The 15,896-nt window shown below is 53.2% G+C and overlaps 1 protein-coding gene across 1 annotated transcript; it reads left to right on the top strand.

Moving 5' to 3' along the window:
* Window positions 1-430: 430 nt before the first annotated feature.
* On the top strand, window positions 431-15,778 carry LOC101676148 (IgGFc-binding protein). The gene is made up of 8 exons (XM_013062717.2): window positions 431-443; window positions 915-2,213; window positions 5,014-5,894; window positions 8,308-8,863; window positions 9,494-10,089; window positions 12,479-13,067; window positions 13,638-14,188; window positions 15,146-15,778. Exons 1-8 carry the CDS (start codon window positions 431-433, stop codon window positions 15,764-15,766), a joined length of 5,106 nt encoding a protein of 1,701 aa, XP_012918171.2. The 3' UTR covers window positions 15,767-15,778.
* Window positions 15,779-15,896: the final 118 nt, after the last annotated feature.

The following is a 15,896-nucleotide window of genomic DNA, read 5'->3' as shown; positions in this document are numbered from 1 at the left end:
TCCTCTCTCTCTCCCTCTGTCTGTCTCCCTGCCCCCTCCCACATAATTAGACCTCATTCCGATCAATGGCACCAGGTCAGACTGGAACCGGTGCTAATAGGGACATCCGGCGTGCGGACCCAGGGAGGTCTGGGTTCAGACATCTGGGATTATAAATACCCCCGCCCTGTGGCCTCAGCCCAGCTCCTGCAGGTGAGACCTCCAGCCTTGCCTTTTTCCCTGGGCTCCAAGGCCTCAGCCCTTCTCTGGCCTTCCCTTTGTGACCCCCATCTGTTCCTGCTCCTCTGGTACAGGGGCCGGAGGCAGACTGGCAGGAGAGACGGCACAGCTGGTATCTGTCCAGCCTCTCCCTGGGCCATGGCTGCTGTCTCCCCTGCCCTCCTGTGCCTTGGTGCCCTGGGCTGCCTGTGGGGTGAGTGATTTACGGGGGATGCAGAAGACTGGTGAGCTGATCTGGGTCTGCAGCAGGGGACTGGCTGGGCAGACTGGGGTTTGGGGCTGCCTGGCATGGTTCTGTAACAGGGGACTGGCCACCATGGAGCTTCTTGGGTCAGGGCCCTGGCCAGCTGGAAGCAGGGATGTTTGTGTAGACTCTGTGGCGGGAAATTGGAGAAACCGGTGGTGGGAAGGGGGCTGAGCAGGACTTTCTGGGACAGATGGTTCAAAGGATGCAACTTTATTTTAAGTTAATATTTACCATTGTTCCCTGGCCTTTACATATATTATCTCATCTAATATTCCCATAGCTCAGGCAACACCCCCATTTTACAGATGAGGAAACTGAGGCCCAAAGGTGGTACCTTGCCCACGTTGACACGGCTAGGACATAGCAGTCAGGATTAGAGCCTGATGCATTTGACCTCAAAATCTAACAGATTATGCTGACTCCCTCCTTTCCCCTCGGGTTCCCTCAGGCCCAACGGCTGCATTTGTGGAATTCCAGGGCCGTTACTTCATCACGGCTTTCTTGGAGAATGGGGGCGCTGAGAAGCCCGACTTCCGCCTATACGTGTCGCCACCGCCGAAGGGGCCCCCGACGGCCGTGCAAGTGAGGGCGCACCCGGTGGGGGGACCGCCCTTTCGGCGCGCGCTGAACCTCCTGCCAGGCACTACCGCGTGGGTGCGCCTGCCCAGCGCTGTGGAGCTGCGGGGCTCGCGGCGGGCAGCGGGGGGCGCCGTGCGCTTAGCGGCGTCGCGACCGGTGGGCGTGACAGTGGTGAACGCGCGTGGGCGCACCTCCCTAGACACCGCGCTAGCGCTTCCGCGCCGCCTGCTGGGTACTCGCTACGTGGTGGTGACGCCGTCGCTGCAGCCCAGGGACCGGCACAAGGAGTTTGCGGTGGTGGCCGGCGCTTGGCCCACACGCCTGAGCCTCACGCCTCCGGTGTCCATCTTGCTGGATGGCGTCAAGCATGCTGCCGGCCGGACCCTCCTCGTGCACCTCGACCCGTTCCAGGCGCTGCAGGTGCAGAGCGCAGGCGACCTCTCGGGCACCCGCGTCGTGGCCACTCGTCCCGTCGCGCTGCTGGCTGGCCACAGTTGCCTGCAAGCGAGAGATAAGGCCTGTGGCCACGTGTCCGAACAACTGCTGCCCCAGGATTACTGGGGCCGCGTCTACGCGGTACCCCCGTTCGCGCCCGCGGCTCCCGGACCCAGAGACCGTGTGTACGTGGTGGCGGACAGCCTGGGCAGCCTGAGCTTCTGGGGGGGCGGCGCCAAAGGGGCGCGGGCTCTGCGCCTAGGAACCGTGCTGCACTTCGCCGTGGACCCAGTGCGCCCCCTGGTGCTGCGCTCCTCCGCCCGCCTGCAGGTGGTTTTCCTGGCGGCGGCGGCGGCCCGCGGGGGCGTAGCCTACGATCCCTTCTTCGCTCTCCTGCCTCCGGTGGACGCGTTCAGCCGCAGCTTCGCGCTCACCGCGCAGCCCGGCTTTTCCAACGTGGCGGTGCTGCTGGCGCGCGAGCCCACCCCGGTGCTCCTTGATCAGCAGCCGCTGCCCAACCTGCACTGGCGCCTAATCCCCGGCGGCCCAGAGCAGCACTCTGGTGAAAGCCAAGAGCCCGCTCCGGGTTTCGTCTGGACCGAGGTGGCATATGGGCCTGAGCCCGGAGTGGTGCACTTCCTGGAGACTCCCGGGCCGCCGGTGGGCGTGCTTAGTTTCGGCACCGCCCCTGGCGCGGGCTTCGGGACCCAGGCCATGGGGCAGCCAAGCGTGGGTGAGCAGCACTGGGGCCCAAGGCGGTGGGAAGTTGAGCAGACGATGGGATTCCTGGAGATCAGCGATGGGGAAAATCGTAACACTACCTTTAGTTGCTCACATAGCAGCCCGAGAGGCAGAGTCGTTCGGGTTTTTGTTTTTTTGTTTTAAAGCAAATCTTCTGCTCAAAATCTTCCCATGCAATTAATATTACACCCAGCAAAAAGCACAGTGTTTTATAAGGCCCCGTACAATGTGTTCCCATTACCTCTCTGATCTCATCTCTTCTCATTCTTGCCTTCCCTCACTCCACCCCAGCCACACCAGCCACCTTTCTTCTCCCTTCTCAGAACCTTCAACACTGACCATCCCCATGATGTCTTTATGGATCGCGCCCTCATCTCCTTCAAGTCTCTGCTCAAATGCCACCTTCTTACCAAGGCCAAATTGACCACTCCATTTAAAATCCTAATTCCCTATCCCTTACAAAACTGCAGCCCTTCCCTGACTTTTTTTCCACAGCTCGTCTCACTTTCTATATACTTACTTATTCTCTTTCTGTCTCCCATTAGTTCCTTGGGGTCAGTGCTTTAAAAAAAAAAAAAAAAAATTAAGGAAGTTCCAAGATGCACAGTTAATTGTATGATTTTAAGGTAGGACAGTGTTCAACCCTTAGTAAATATTTGTGGAATGAATCATAATGGTTATAAGTTGTTAAATGTGCACCAAATCACATGCCAGGCACTGGGCTCAAAAAGGAAGTTATTGTTGAAGGTCACATGTTCTTTTTCTTTACTACAGTATAAATTGTAAACAGTAGGGTTAGGGGAAGGGATAAAATAATGGGTGCTTGACCTTCCCTCTAGTCTTTGAGGTTGACTATATAACAGTATTGTAATAATTCCTTTTTTCTGGAGAGGGGAAGGGTTGGAGGTCAAATCTTTTGCCAAGTTCACACAGCTAGAAAGTGGCAGAGTCAGGATTTGAACCCAGCTCTACTTGCTTCCAGAGCACAAGCTTTCAGCCACCTTTTTGTGTTGCTTTATTTTGTGCTGCTTCACACAGACTTAGAGCCTAGACTTTTAAGCTAAGTGGTAAATTCTCTTATATATAATGTATGTACATTATACAGTATATTCCTCACAGTCACTGTGGAGGCAGGCCTCTTTATTACCCCCATTTAAAAAAAAAAAGATTTATTTATTTGAGAGAGAGAGAATGGGGAGAAGGGCAGAGGAGAGAATCTTCAAGCAGACTCCCTGCCAAGCAGGCCCAATGTGGGGCTAGATCCTAGGACCCATGAGATCATGACCTGAGCCAAAACCAAGAGCCAGATGCTCAACTGACTGAACCACACAGGCGCCCCTGTTTTCCCCATTTTATAGAGGAAGCAGTTGAGGCTGAAGGGAAGAAATCACCATCCAAAGCTACACACTGAGCAGGTGGCAGCTGCAAACCCAAAACCCGCTCAGGCTGCTGAGAAAGAGGTTTGTCACTTCAGTGCTCTGCCCAGACTACAGAGTAGCTGGACAGTCGCCATGGGCCGGAATACAGTTTGGGTGCTCCCACTCAATTGCTTCCAGTCCCCCCCAAAACAGTGGGAGACAAGGAAGGTGACAGAAAAGTGAGGGAGAAGTCAGAAAGGCTGGGGTTTCTTAGAAATGAAAACATGGACTTCAATTCGTTTATAAAAATTGGCTCAGAGCTGGATTCTGGAGGCAAGAGGCCTGGATTCAAATCCTGCTACAAGCTGTGTGACCTTAGGCAAGTCACATCACCTCCCTGAACCTCAACTTTCTCCTCTGTGAAGTGTGAATAATCATACCAACAACTTCATAAGGTTGTTGTTGCATTAAAAAAAAAAAGTTAATAGGAGAGTGTCTGGCATGCAGTAAACATTGGCTATTATTAATTTTCCACGATTTTTTTTTTAGATGTACTTCTGGCTAGGCCTGTTCTAGGCACCAGAGATGCAGCAATGTACAACAAAGAAATATTCCTACCACAGGGAGCTGATACTTTGGTTCATATTCTAATCCATACCAAAAGTCCTTATTATGTTTTGATGGAAAATATGCAAACCCCTACAGAACAAAGTTATTTTTTAAAAGTTTACTTTGTAGGTGTCAAGCATCATGCCTCAACAGCTATGAAAAAATAACTCCCCTCCCTAGGAAACGGGGTGGCTAGATCCCAACAGAATACACACACACACACACACACACACACACACATACATTCTTAAGGCTGCTTAACATGGCAAGCTGGAAGTCGACCCACAGATGTGTTTAGACTTACCAGCACAGAGATTTTGTAGTAACTGATCAGTGTTCTTGGATGGAGTCTGTGCCCTCCAGCTCATCACAGCCTTGTATACCCACACTGTGCTGACCATTTCTTTCTTTTTTTTTTTTTAAAGATTTTATTTATTTATTTGACAGAGAGAGATTACAAGTAAGCAGAGAGGCAGGCAGAGAGAGAGAGGAGGAAGCAGGCTCCCTGCTGAGCAGAGAGCCCAATGCGGGACTCGATCCCAGGACCCTGAGATCATGACCTGAGCCGAAGGCAGCGGCTTAACCCACTGAGCCACCCAGGCGCCCCTGTGCTGACCATTTCTGTATTGTTTTCCGGCCCCACCCTTCTCTTTCTGATGATATAGGCCCGCTTCACTCTACATTGGGAACCCTGCTAGCTTATAGATGTTGAGTCTCCAAGGGCCCTAAAGGCCTAGGGCATGCAGACAGGAAAGGGATGGGATCAAATGCCAAGATCTGATTCTGTTGCATCATCATTCATGTTTCATCTCATCTCATCTCCAGATATTCTGACTGCAGAAGATGTGAACCCTCCCGCAGAATTCTATCCCCTTCTAGAATCCTCCCTGATGATGCCACTCCAGTTCCCAGGATCCTGTAAGGACCATATATGCTTCAGTGGAACCACATGTTACCTTGTGAGGCACAAACCTGAGTGCTTGCCCAGCACCCCAGCCACCAAGATCATGTTCAGTCCCAAGCCAGTATCTCCGAAGGACTCCAAAATGGTGCCCATCTCCAGGTCTAAAACCACGGCAGTGCCCAAACCAGGAGCAGAGAGCACACCTGAAGCAGAGCCAGGGCCTGTCTCCATCGCCATGAATGAACTTCAGCCTCAATCTTTGGCTTTCGTAAAACCAGAACTTGAACCTCTGGGTCTAAAAGAACCATTTCCTGAAGGCCGGGTTGTGGCTGAACTAGCACCCGCACCTTTCCCCCTGCCCATGCCCGCAGCTGAACCAGAGTCCAAACCCAAGACAGAAACCATCCCAGCAGCTAAGCTGGGTCTCAAGGTGGTGGCAGTGACTAAACCAGGCTCAGAGGCTTTCTGGCAAGAACTTGAAACTGTGTCTGAGTCCAAAATGCCATCGGAGGCCAAGTTGGAGACAGTGGACATCTCCAGTAAGGGGCCAGGGGACATCACAGGGCGTACCTGCTGGGTTTCTGGACTGCCATACATCTACACTTTTGACGGCTACTCTTTTCCTGTGCCTGGGGGCTGTACCTACATGCTGAGCCGTTGCCCTCAGGCCCTACCCAGTGGCCCCCCTGCCTTCCAGCTGTGGATCGCCACCTCTGGAGAGAGGCAGCCCATGCACTCTGTCACAATGCGTATCTTTGGTGTCACCATCACTGCTGTCAAGCATGAGTTCGGCTTTGTGCAGGTAAGAACCATTAGGTATGGAATCCTGGGAAAATGTATCCTTCTCTGTCCCTCATTTTTGTCAGCTCTACGGTGGAGGCAATCTTATATAAGTCCACATAGTCCCTTATCCAAAATGCTTGGGGCCCAGTGCATTTCTTTTTTTTTTTTTTTTAATTTTTTTTTAAGATTTTATTTATTTATCAGAGAGAGAGAGGGAGAGAGCGAGCACAGGCAGACAGAATGGCAGACAGAGGCAGAGGGAGAAGCAGGCTCCCTGCTGAGCAAGGAGCCCGATGCGGGACTCGATCCCAGGACGCCGGGATCATGACCTGAGCTGAAGGCAGCTGCTTAACCAACTGAGCCACCCAGGCGTCCCCCCAGTGTATTTCTGATTGTGGAATTTCAAGCAGTCATACCACACAAATGCTGTATATTATTAATAATCCCAATAAGTAGTACATAATTATAAACATTAATATCTCTGCAGTGCAAGGTCTGAATATGCACACTAAGTGGGATAAATGAAGGCATTAAGGAGCCATACCACAAATTCAGATCAACTTTGGCTACCAATTACGTTTTAACATCAAATACACAAAACATCTCAGTCTTCAGGCCACTTTTGCATTTGGGGCTAAGGGATCATGGATCTCTAGAACCTGTTAACAGTTTCCTGTAAAGTGGAAAGGAGTTAAAATACAGAAAGCATAGAACAGAGTCCACTTCCTGGTAAGTGTCATACGAGGAGAGTTTGCTGGGTTTATTGTCCCCTAATACTGACAACTGGAACCTCTACATTCTGGGAGCTTTGGACTTAACCTTGGACCACAGGCAGCCAAGGTGTGGAAGGTATGAAATTTCTCCTCAGGTTGGGAGACATTACTCTGCAAGGTTGTGGGGACTAGGATATATTTAATCAGGGTTGCGAGAGGGAGTAAACCTATGAGGTTATGGATGTACTAAGCCACTCCTCAGCACCACTGTAGAAAGACAATGCACCCCAGAACCTGATGGCCTGAGTTCAAATCCCTGGTTGACCATCTGTTATCTGTATGACCTCAGGCAAATTATTTAAACTCTCTGGGCCTTAGTTTCTTCATCTGGGAAAATCAAGATGATGAAAAGATTTCACTCATCAGACTGTGGGCTCATGTGTGGAAATGGGCTCCAATGGGCTCATGTATGGGAAGCTCGGAAGTACAAGATGCTAGGACCTGATGCAGGAGCCCATGGTTCTCCACACTCCCTTCCACACACTTCTGGGGAACCCACCTGCCACCAAGAAAAAATGGATCAGGAGTGTGGCATCAGGATGTCTGAGAGTGTAGTTTTAAGTAGGAGGACCTCTCTAAGAAGATGAAACTTGAGCCAAGTCTTAAAAGAGGTGAGGAAGAGAGCCATGGGCACTCCAGGCAGAGGAAACAGCAAGTGCCTAAGGCAGGAATCTGACAGGCACGTTAGAGGAACAGCAAGAAGCCAGGATGAAGAGAAGGGATTGTGGGAAGGAGGAGGAGAGACCATGGGGTCAGACTGTATGGGCTCTTGCAATAACTTTGTCTTCTATTCTGTGTAAGGTGGAAGCCAAGGGAAGATTGTGTGTGGAGGAGGGTGAAATATCACTTGGGTGTGAGCAGGATCTCTGTGGCTGCCATGAGGGGAAATGACCATGGGGCTTGTGAAGGATGCGCAGTGAGGAGGTTGCTACCATTGTCCAAGCAGGAGATGATGGTTGGACCAGGGTGGAGGTGGTGAATGAGAGTAAAAATGGGTTGGTAACCTTCTCAGTGATTGGATGGGAAAAAATGGAAATCATGGATTGGGAGGAGAGATATTGAATGATCCAGAAGTTCTTGGCGGAGGCTCTTGGTAATTGGGGAAAAGACATTGGGTCCTAGCTGAAGGCTCTCCTGTGAACTGGAGACTTCTTAGTAGAATCACTTATCTAGATTCCTAGAAGGAAGACTTCTGGATTTTGCACGAGGTCACATCTGGGTATTGGTAACAAGAGTCCTGGTTAGAAGATATTAAAAATAATTTAAAAAATAAAAAGATTCCTGGTTAGTGGATGGAGAGACCGTCCGACCAGAATAATGGCTCCAAATTTTCCCTGAGGAAATATTTCAGACATGCCAGTGGCTGCATGTGGTCCTAGGAGACGTTCAAGGTCACAGGATTTGGCGGTTCCAGATGCCAGTGTTAGGGGACAAGAGGCATTGCGACCCTCCTCCTATGGAGCATGAGGTGGACTCTGTACCAAGTGCTTTTTGTAACTCATTCCCACCTTCCCTCCCCGAAGTTCCCACTCTCTTCGAATCCCCAAATCCAAGCCCCTCAGTCTCCATCCCCCGCTTCCCCTCAAATGCTCAGGAATGCCTGCTGTCACTGTCACTGTCCCAGTAACTCCTGACTCCTGCTCTTGGGTCACCCTGCAGGTGGACCAGCAGCGGATCCGGCTGCCGGCGACGCTGCACGGAGGGAGGCTGCGTTTGCATTTCCGCAGCTCAGAACTATGGGCAGAGGCAGGTCTGAAGCAAGAGCCAGCAGCGCTGCGCCTGGTGTACGACTGGCAGCACGCGCTCTCTCTGCAACTGGCCGAGGGCTACCGGGCGCACGTGGTGGGCCTGTGCGGCAACTTCAACCAGGACCCGATAGACGACGTAGGCGGTCCGGACCTGCGCGCTTTCTTGCGCTCCTGGGCCTTGCAGCCACCGGACGCCCCATGCCACGCCCTCTGGGCTGCTCCCTGCGCCAATCCAGCGTCCCCAGCTGAGACCCCAGGGCCCTGCGCCATTCTGGCCGATCTGAACGGGCCGTTTAGCCCCTGCCACGACGTGCTGCTGCCTGCGCCCTTCGAGATCAGCTGCAGGGCTTGGATCTGCCCCTTTCCCAACTACCGACCTGCGCTTTGCTTAACCCTCCAGGTCTACGCGCACGCGTGTCAGCGCCTGGGTGTCAACATCGACTCCTGGAGATTCCAGACTGGCTGCTGTGAGTGAGCCTTAGATGGAAAAGGCTATGAGTTACTGGGGAAGGGCATTCTGGGACTGAGGGGGTGGCACTCCTTGATGCTGGAGTTGATTCCTGAGGCAAGCCTGCAGGGTCCCTGTGGTGGGACTGCGAAGCACCAGAGGCTGGGTCTGGACATGGAGACTCCTCCGCCCTAGAGGCGGGATTTCTGGTTTCTGGGAGCTGGAACACCTAGGTCTTGGAGTGTGGGGTTTCTGGGTCCTAGGGCGAAGGCTTCCAGGCCCTGGGGTCCAGAAATAGTTAATTCTAAAAGGCAAGTTTCTTGCATTTGGTGGACGAAAAGTCCTCTAGGTGACAAGGACTTCAGACTCTGGGGTGAGAGTTTTGCGTCCCAGGGCCAGACTTTTATGTTCTAGAACGGGGACTTCTGCTTTCTGATGATAGAAACTTATTTACTCTGTGAGATGGAGATTTCTGGAAAGCCTCCATTCTAAGAAGGAGGATCTCAGGATCCTAGTCACGACTCTTCGAAGCTGAGGGCTAGAATGTCTCCATTTCGGGGGTAGCTGAATAATTAGGTCTTTGGAACCAGACTGGGAGGTCCTGATGTGAACACTCGCTCCACTCCACCTTCTTCTCCTCTGCCCCCAGCCATCAAGTGCCCCCAAAACAGCCATTATGAGCCGTGTGGCTCCTCCTGCCCCGAGACGTGCATGGGTCCGTTGGGAGCGTCGTGCCTGCTGCCCTGCGGGGAAACGTGCGCCTGTGACGCTGGCTATGTCCACAGCGGTCCTGACTGCGTCCTGCAGCGCTGGGGACCTGGTGGTTGTGGCTGCACACACAAGGGACGTCTGCTGGGACCAGGCGAGACTTTATGGGAGGGTGTGGGCTGCATGCGCCGCTGTGTCTGCCCAGCTTCAGGAGGGAGCGTGATCTGCAGCCAGGGTGGTTGCAGGCCAGGCGAGCGCTGCATTCTGTCCCATGGCTTGCGCACCTGTGTGCCCTGGAGCATGGCCACATGCGTGGCAGCCGGCGGAGGTCACTACATCACCTTCGATGGGCGCCGTTTTCGCTTCCCTGGCTCTTGTGTGTACCTGCTGAGCGGCCTTAGTTCTCCCACACCGCAGGAGCTGGCAGACTTCCGTGTGCTCCTGGGCACTGGTCCTGATGGAGTCCCAAGTAGCCTCGAAGTGCTTCTGTCTGGTTACCACCTGAAGCTGGACCCCAAGGAACCCGGTCATGTCCTGGTGAGAAAATCCCAACCCTGCCCACACATTCACCCAGGGATCCCACTTTATATAACCTCTCACCTAGAGTCCTTACCTCAAGACTCCCAAACTCTGATCCCTAGATCCCCCTAACCTAGAGCTAAGGTCATATCTTGAGTTTTTGTCCTATGATACTGGACCCTCAACCCAGGACTCCCACCTCTTTCCTCTTGCCCCATGGTCTCTGACCCAGCTGCTTAACTTTAATCCCCCAAAACTAACTAACCCCCAAATCAGAACTCAAGCCTTAAGTCTTTAGGACCAAACCCTAAATCCAGAAGCCTCTTACCCAGTCCCCCATAACTTCTTGTGGCAAAGGGAAAAAGGTTGTAATGTTGTTGAAAAGACTACAGGGAAGTCACTTACTAGGCACCGCTGTAATAACAAAGAATGCACGAGAGTCCTTTTAAGGTAGACACAATTGACCTTACCATTTTCCAATGAGGAAACTAGCCCAGAGAGATGAGGCCATTTGCCCAAGGTCACATAGCTCATAGATAACAGAGCTGGTATTTAAACCTTGGCGGTTTTGCTCCAGGGTTTGTTATGCTGTCTCTGCAAATAGTAAACAAACAAACAAACAAAACAAACAACACATGACCTCAACTTCTTCCTTTGTGAAACATAATTCAGAGTCTCCAATGATTCTGACACCACTTCAGTGTGGCAAATTTACTCATCAAGGTGGGAAAGACACTGGGTAGAGACATTGGGAGAGCAGCTGTGGAGCTTTGGGGATGAGGGATGAGTATTCCCCGACCAACAGAGGACAGGACCCAGACACTGTCAGTTATTTTTCATCAGCAGTTTGCCTTGGCTATATTTTAAATTTATCACTGATTGCCTTTTTTTTGTCTTTTGGGGGGGAATTTTTTCATTGTAATTTTATTGGATTTATAACTCCAATTTGGAGAGACTGTTGAGTTTTCCAGCCCACCAATATGGTATATTTTTGCTTTTAGAAGTCTTATTTTATTTTTTTATTTTTATTTTAATTTATTTAAATTCAGTTAGTCCCAGGAACACTGCCTTCCAGTGAAGGATACAAATCCTTACTTTATCCTTCCATTTTTTTCCAGTGAATATTATTATTTCTTTCATTTTACAGAGAAGTTAAATTGCCAAAGTGAGACAGCTAACCAAACTAGGAGTGAAGATTTGAACCCAGATAACTTAACTCCAAAATCCAAGGGCACTTAACTACCTCACTTCACTGTCTGAACACATGTAGTTATTAAAATCAGACCATATGAATCTGCCAATACTCGATGTTTTTTCCTACAAATGTGACAGTTTCTTTTTTTTAAAAAAATTTTATTTATTTATTTGACAAAAATCACAAGTAGGCAGAGAGGCAGGCTGAGAGAGAGAGAGGAGGAAGCAGGCTCCCTGCTGAGCAGAGAGCCTGATGCGGGGCTCGATCCCAGGACCCTGAGATCATGACCTGAGCCGAAGGCAGAGGCTTTAACCCACTGAGCCACCCAGGTGCCCCAAATGTGGCAGTTTCATATAGTTCAACCTAAGTGTTTGAGACAGATATTCTTGGCTTTGAGTGTCTGGGACAGAAACTCCTAGCCTTGACTTCATTGTGATCCCCAGTATACCAGAGCTTTCAGTCCTGATTCTGGGCTCTTGAAACTCCAGTCCTGACCCAAGAATCCCATTTATTCATTCGGTGATCACTTATTGAATACCTATAGTGATCCAGCCACCATTCTAGGTTACATGTGTTAACTGTATTTCAGACGCAATTTCAGCCCAAGTCCTGGGCATCCCCAGACCCAGTCCAGGAATTCCAAATCCCCAGTTCCCAAAGCTTACAAACCCTCACCCCCAATTCTTATACTCCCAGCCCCAGCAGCTGTGGGCAAATATGGTTAGACCAGGAACAGCAGCTTCAACATTTGTATATTTGCATAGCACCCTGGAGCCCCTGCCATTACCTAGAAATCCAAGCAACTCTAGAACTCTACAGCCTAACTTGACCAATGAGCCTCACTCATTCATCCATGCATTAGTTCAACAAATATTTATTGAACACAGACTAAGTGCACCTGTGTCACTTTCAGAGGCTGTTGGTTTCCACTCCCCAAATCTGATCCCGGAATCTGATCTGATCTGATCCACAGACTGAAACCCGAGAATCCACAGTTCTCATCATCCAAGTATTTGTTGAAAAAAGTATCAGTACCATGGACAGCATCCCAAGCTTTTAGTTTGATTTTGCTTTTTTTGTTTTAGGTCCTAATAGATCCTTAGTCCCTCAACAAGGCCTTCTGGAGGCCCTGCTTGTACCTAGGGACATAGGCATCCTTTGTACTAATACTGGGTCCTTAGAGCCCCAGCTTGACATATCCTCTTCACACAGGTGAATGGAGACTGGCAGAATCTACCATTCCAGGCTCTGAGCAACAGAACCCTCATCTTTCGCCATGGCTGGGACACTGTAATCAGCTGCCCCTTTGGCTTGCGTGTGACCTATGCCCCTGGGATCCGCGTGGTAGTGGATCTTCCAGCAGCATATATGGGCCATGTGGCGGGGCTGTGTGCTGACTACAATGGGGATCCCTCGGATGACCTCCAGGTGCCTGGAATTGTGCTGGGCACCAATATGCCTGAGGATGCACTGGTTTGGGCCTTTGGCCATAGCTATTTGGTGGGTTCCCCGACTGAGTGCCTGAATGCTGCTGACAAGATGCCGCCACCGCCACCATCCTGTGTCACCCTGCCAACCACCAGCACCCCAGCCCACTTTGCCCACATCTGTGACATCCTCTTGGACCCCCTGGGACCCTTCCAGCTGTGCCATGAGATGCTGGCACCAGGCCCCTATGTCCAAGATTGCATAGTGGATGTATGCCTGGGTATTGGACCCTGCCCCATGCTCAGCCTCTACTGTGAAACTTGCCAGCTGCTGGGCGGCCAAGTCTTCCCCTGGCGGAATTCGAGTCTGTGCAGTGAGTGCCTAGGGCTTCAGTACAGCCTCTCCATCTTTGCTCATCTGGGGAACCTGGTCCCACTCCTGACTGAGGTCCAGCTCTTGGGCTGTTGCCCATCCCAGGATGTCAGCTCATCCCTGCACAATACAACCCTGAGACCCTGGACTTCCCACTGGGCTGGGTTCCACCCATCCCTCCACTCCCCACCAGACCCTCAACCTTGGCCCATCCTAAAGTGTCAGGCCTAAGCCAACAAAAGTCCAGGCCAGCTCTCATCCTTCCCTCTTCTTAGCCCCGATTATGGACCAGCCCTTCACCCCTTACCTCTCAGGGACTCAGACCTGTTCATGGTCCAGCCACCCAGCCCTTATCCATCCAGGCCCTACAGATTGGCTGGTCCATAATCAGGCCTCTGATCCATGGTTAACTACCTGGTCTTTTGCTATCTGAAGGTTCCTGCAGCTCTGCCCATGTGGACTTTTACCCCTGCAGGGCCCCAGATGCCCCATCCTAGCCCCAGAGGTGGAGGGTGAGACTCCCAGTAGACAATGCCTTGAAGCAATCCTCCAATCCGCCTTGCTCCCGCAGGCCCGCTGTGCCCCGCACACTCGCACTACACGCTGTGCGCTCCGGATTGCTCAGCCACTTGCGCGGGGCTGAAGACACCGCCTGGCTGCCACGGCCCTGGGCTCTGCCGCGAGGGCTGCGTATGCGACGCGGGCTTTCTGCTGAGTGGCGCAGACTGCGTGCCCCAGGCTCAGTGCGGCTGCCTGAGGGCTGGCCGCTACTTGGAACCCGGCGCGCCACTGCCTCCCCCTCACCCCGCGACCAACCGCTGCTGCCGTTGCCACGCTGGCGGCCAGGTGGTCTGCAAACCCTGCCGCGCAGCCCGGGGCCGCCCAGGCGTCTGCCTCGCCTCAGACGGACTCCGCTTCCGCACCTTCGATGGCACCACCTTCCACCTTACAGACGCCTGCACCTATTCGATGGTGAGCACGGGCATGGGCCGCCTTCGGGGTGTGTGGCCCTTCGAAGTGGTGCTGGAGAAAGGCCCACAGACGCCCGAGCTCCGCCGCGTGCTGCTCCGCGTTCATGGTCACCGCTTCGACCTAGACTGGGAGGACTGGGGAAACATCACGGTGAGTCCCCGCCCCGTGGTCCGCCTCCTTTGAGCGGCCTGGCAGTCTCTGTTCTGACAGGTGGGATCTCCCAGTGTCGCTGACTGATGCCCTCCTCTCTCCAACAACCTCATTTCCACTCTTCTCCTCGTCCCTTCTCCACGGCCCCCTCTCCTCTGCCCCTTCCCCTTTCCATCCCTCTCTCAACAGTTGTGTCTGCACATTCCCGTCCCATGATGCTCAGGATCTCTGTTTCTCCCACTTCTCTCCTTTCTCTTTTCACCACCCACGCCCACCCTGCCTATCTCCCCTGCCGCCAGTCTTCATCTCTGTCTCTTTTCCTCCTCCTGGTCTTTTTTCCTCCTCCTCCGGAAGGAGGGTGCCCTCTCCTGCTCCACGCGCCTTCTCCAGCTCCGCAACTACCATCACCTCTTCCCCAGGAGGCCCACCCAGCCTTCCCTGACCCTTGCTCCCTGCTGGCCCAACCCCCTCTTTGGGGCCCCTGCCTCTCCACTGCCCTTCCTCTCGAGGTCTCCCCATCTTTTTCTCTCCAAAGTGGTCCCTCTCTTCTCTCCTCCTCCTGTCCCCCACACCCCCTCCCTCCTCTTTCCCAGCTCTACCATCCTCTGCTGCCTTCCTTCCCCAGGTCCGTGGATGCTCTCAGGTACCTCTCCAGCCCCTGAGTAAGGAGTTTCCCTCTCTCCCAGCACTCCAGGTCCACCTCTTCACTCTCCCTACCCCTCACTCAACTCCCCCCCTCCCCCTTCCCACAATGCCCACTCCCAAGCGCCACCTTGAATGTCCCTACCCCTTGACTCCTCTGCTCCCCGTGTCCCTCTTCTCACTCCAACAGTCCCTATCACTCTTCCCCTGTTCGGGCACACACTCCCCGCATCACCCCTGCTCACAGTCTTCTCCCCGTTCTTCCCAGACCCGGTCCTTCCCCCTCACTCTAGGCTACCCCACCCCTGCCCACAGGTGGACGGCGTGCGGCGCTGCCTGCCCTTCGTGCTGACCAACGGCAGGGTGCGCGCCTTCGCGCGGGGCGCCTCCGTGGTGCTCGCGGTGCGTGGGGGCCCACGCCTGCTTTTCCGGCTCGGTGGTCACCTGAGCGTGGAGCTGCCTGCGGCCTACCGCGGCCTCACGCGCGGCCTCTGCGGCAACTTCAATGGCAATGCGTCTGATGACCTACAGCTGCCACAGCCCGGACCCTGCGGCGCGCCACATCCCTGCCCGGGTTCGGGCTGTCCACCAGCCGCCGGGAACGCGGGCGCAGACGCAGCGTGGCGTGGCGCTTGCGGCCTCCTACGCGAGCCCAGCGGCCCGCTGGCACCCTGCCACGCACTCCTGCCACCAGAGCCCTTCTTCCAGGCCTGTGTGGCCGACATGGGCCACGCCCACGGGAACCGCAAAGCGCTCTGTGCCTTCCTGCAAGCCTACGTGGCTGCCTGCCAGACGGCTGGTGCGGAGATGAGGCCCTGGAGGGCTCCCAGCTTCTGCCGTATGTCCCCCCGCAGAGGGTTTCAGAGCCCGCCCCAGGTGGGGTCCGGGGAGGGAGACCGCAGTCTGGACTTCATTCATAACACAGGTGTTAGTTGAGAACCTACTATGTGTCGGTTCCAGCTGATGATACAGCACCAAATGGGACAAAGCCCTGCACACCCTGTGGCTGGGAAAACAGATTTGATTTTATCCCTTAGCTAACATTTATAGAGCACTCATTCAATAT

Source organism: Mustela putorius, unplaced genomic scaffold (assembly GCF_011764305.1).
Source record: "Mustela putorius furo isolate JIRA1106 unplaced genomic scaffold, ASM1176430v1.1 tig00000174_pilon_pilon_pilon, whole genome shotgun sequence".
NCBI classification, from domain to species: Eukaryota; Metazoa; Chordata; class Mammalia; order Carnivora; family Mustelidae; genus Mustela; species Mustela putorius.
Note: the sequence above shows the minus strand (reverse complement) of the source record. Positions and strands in the feature narration are given on the sequence as shown.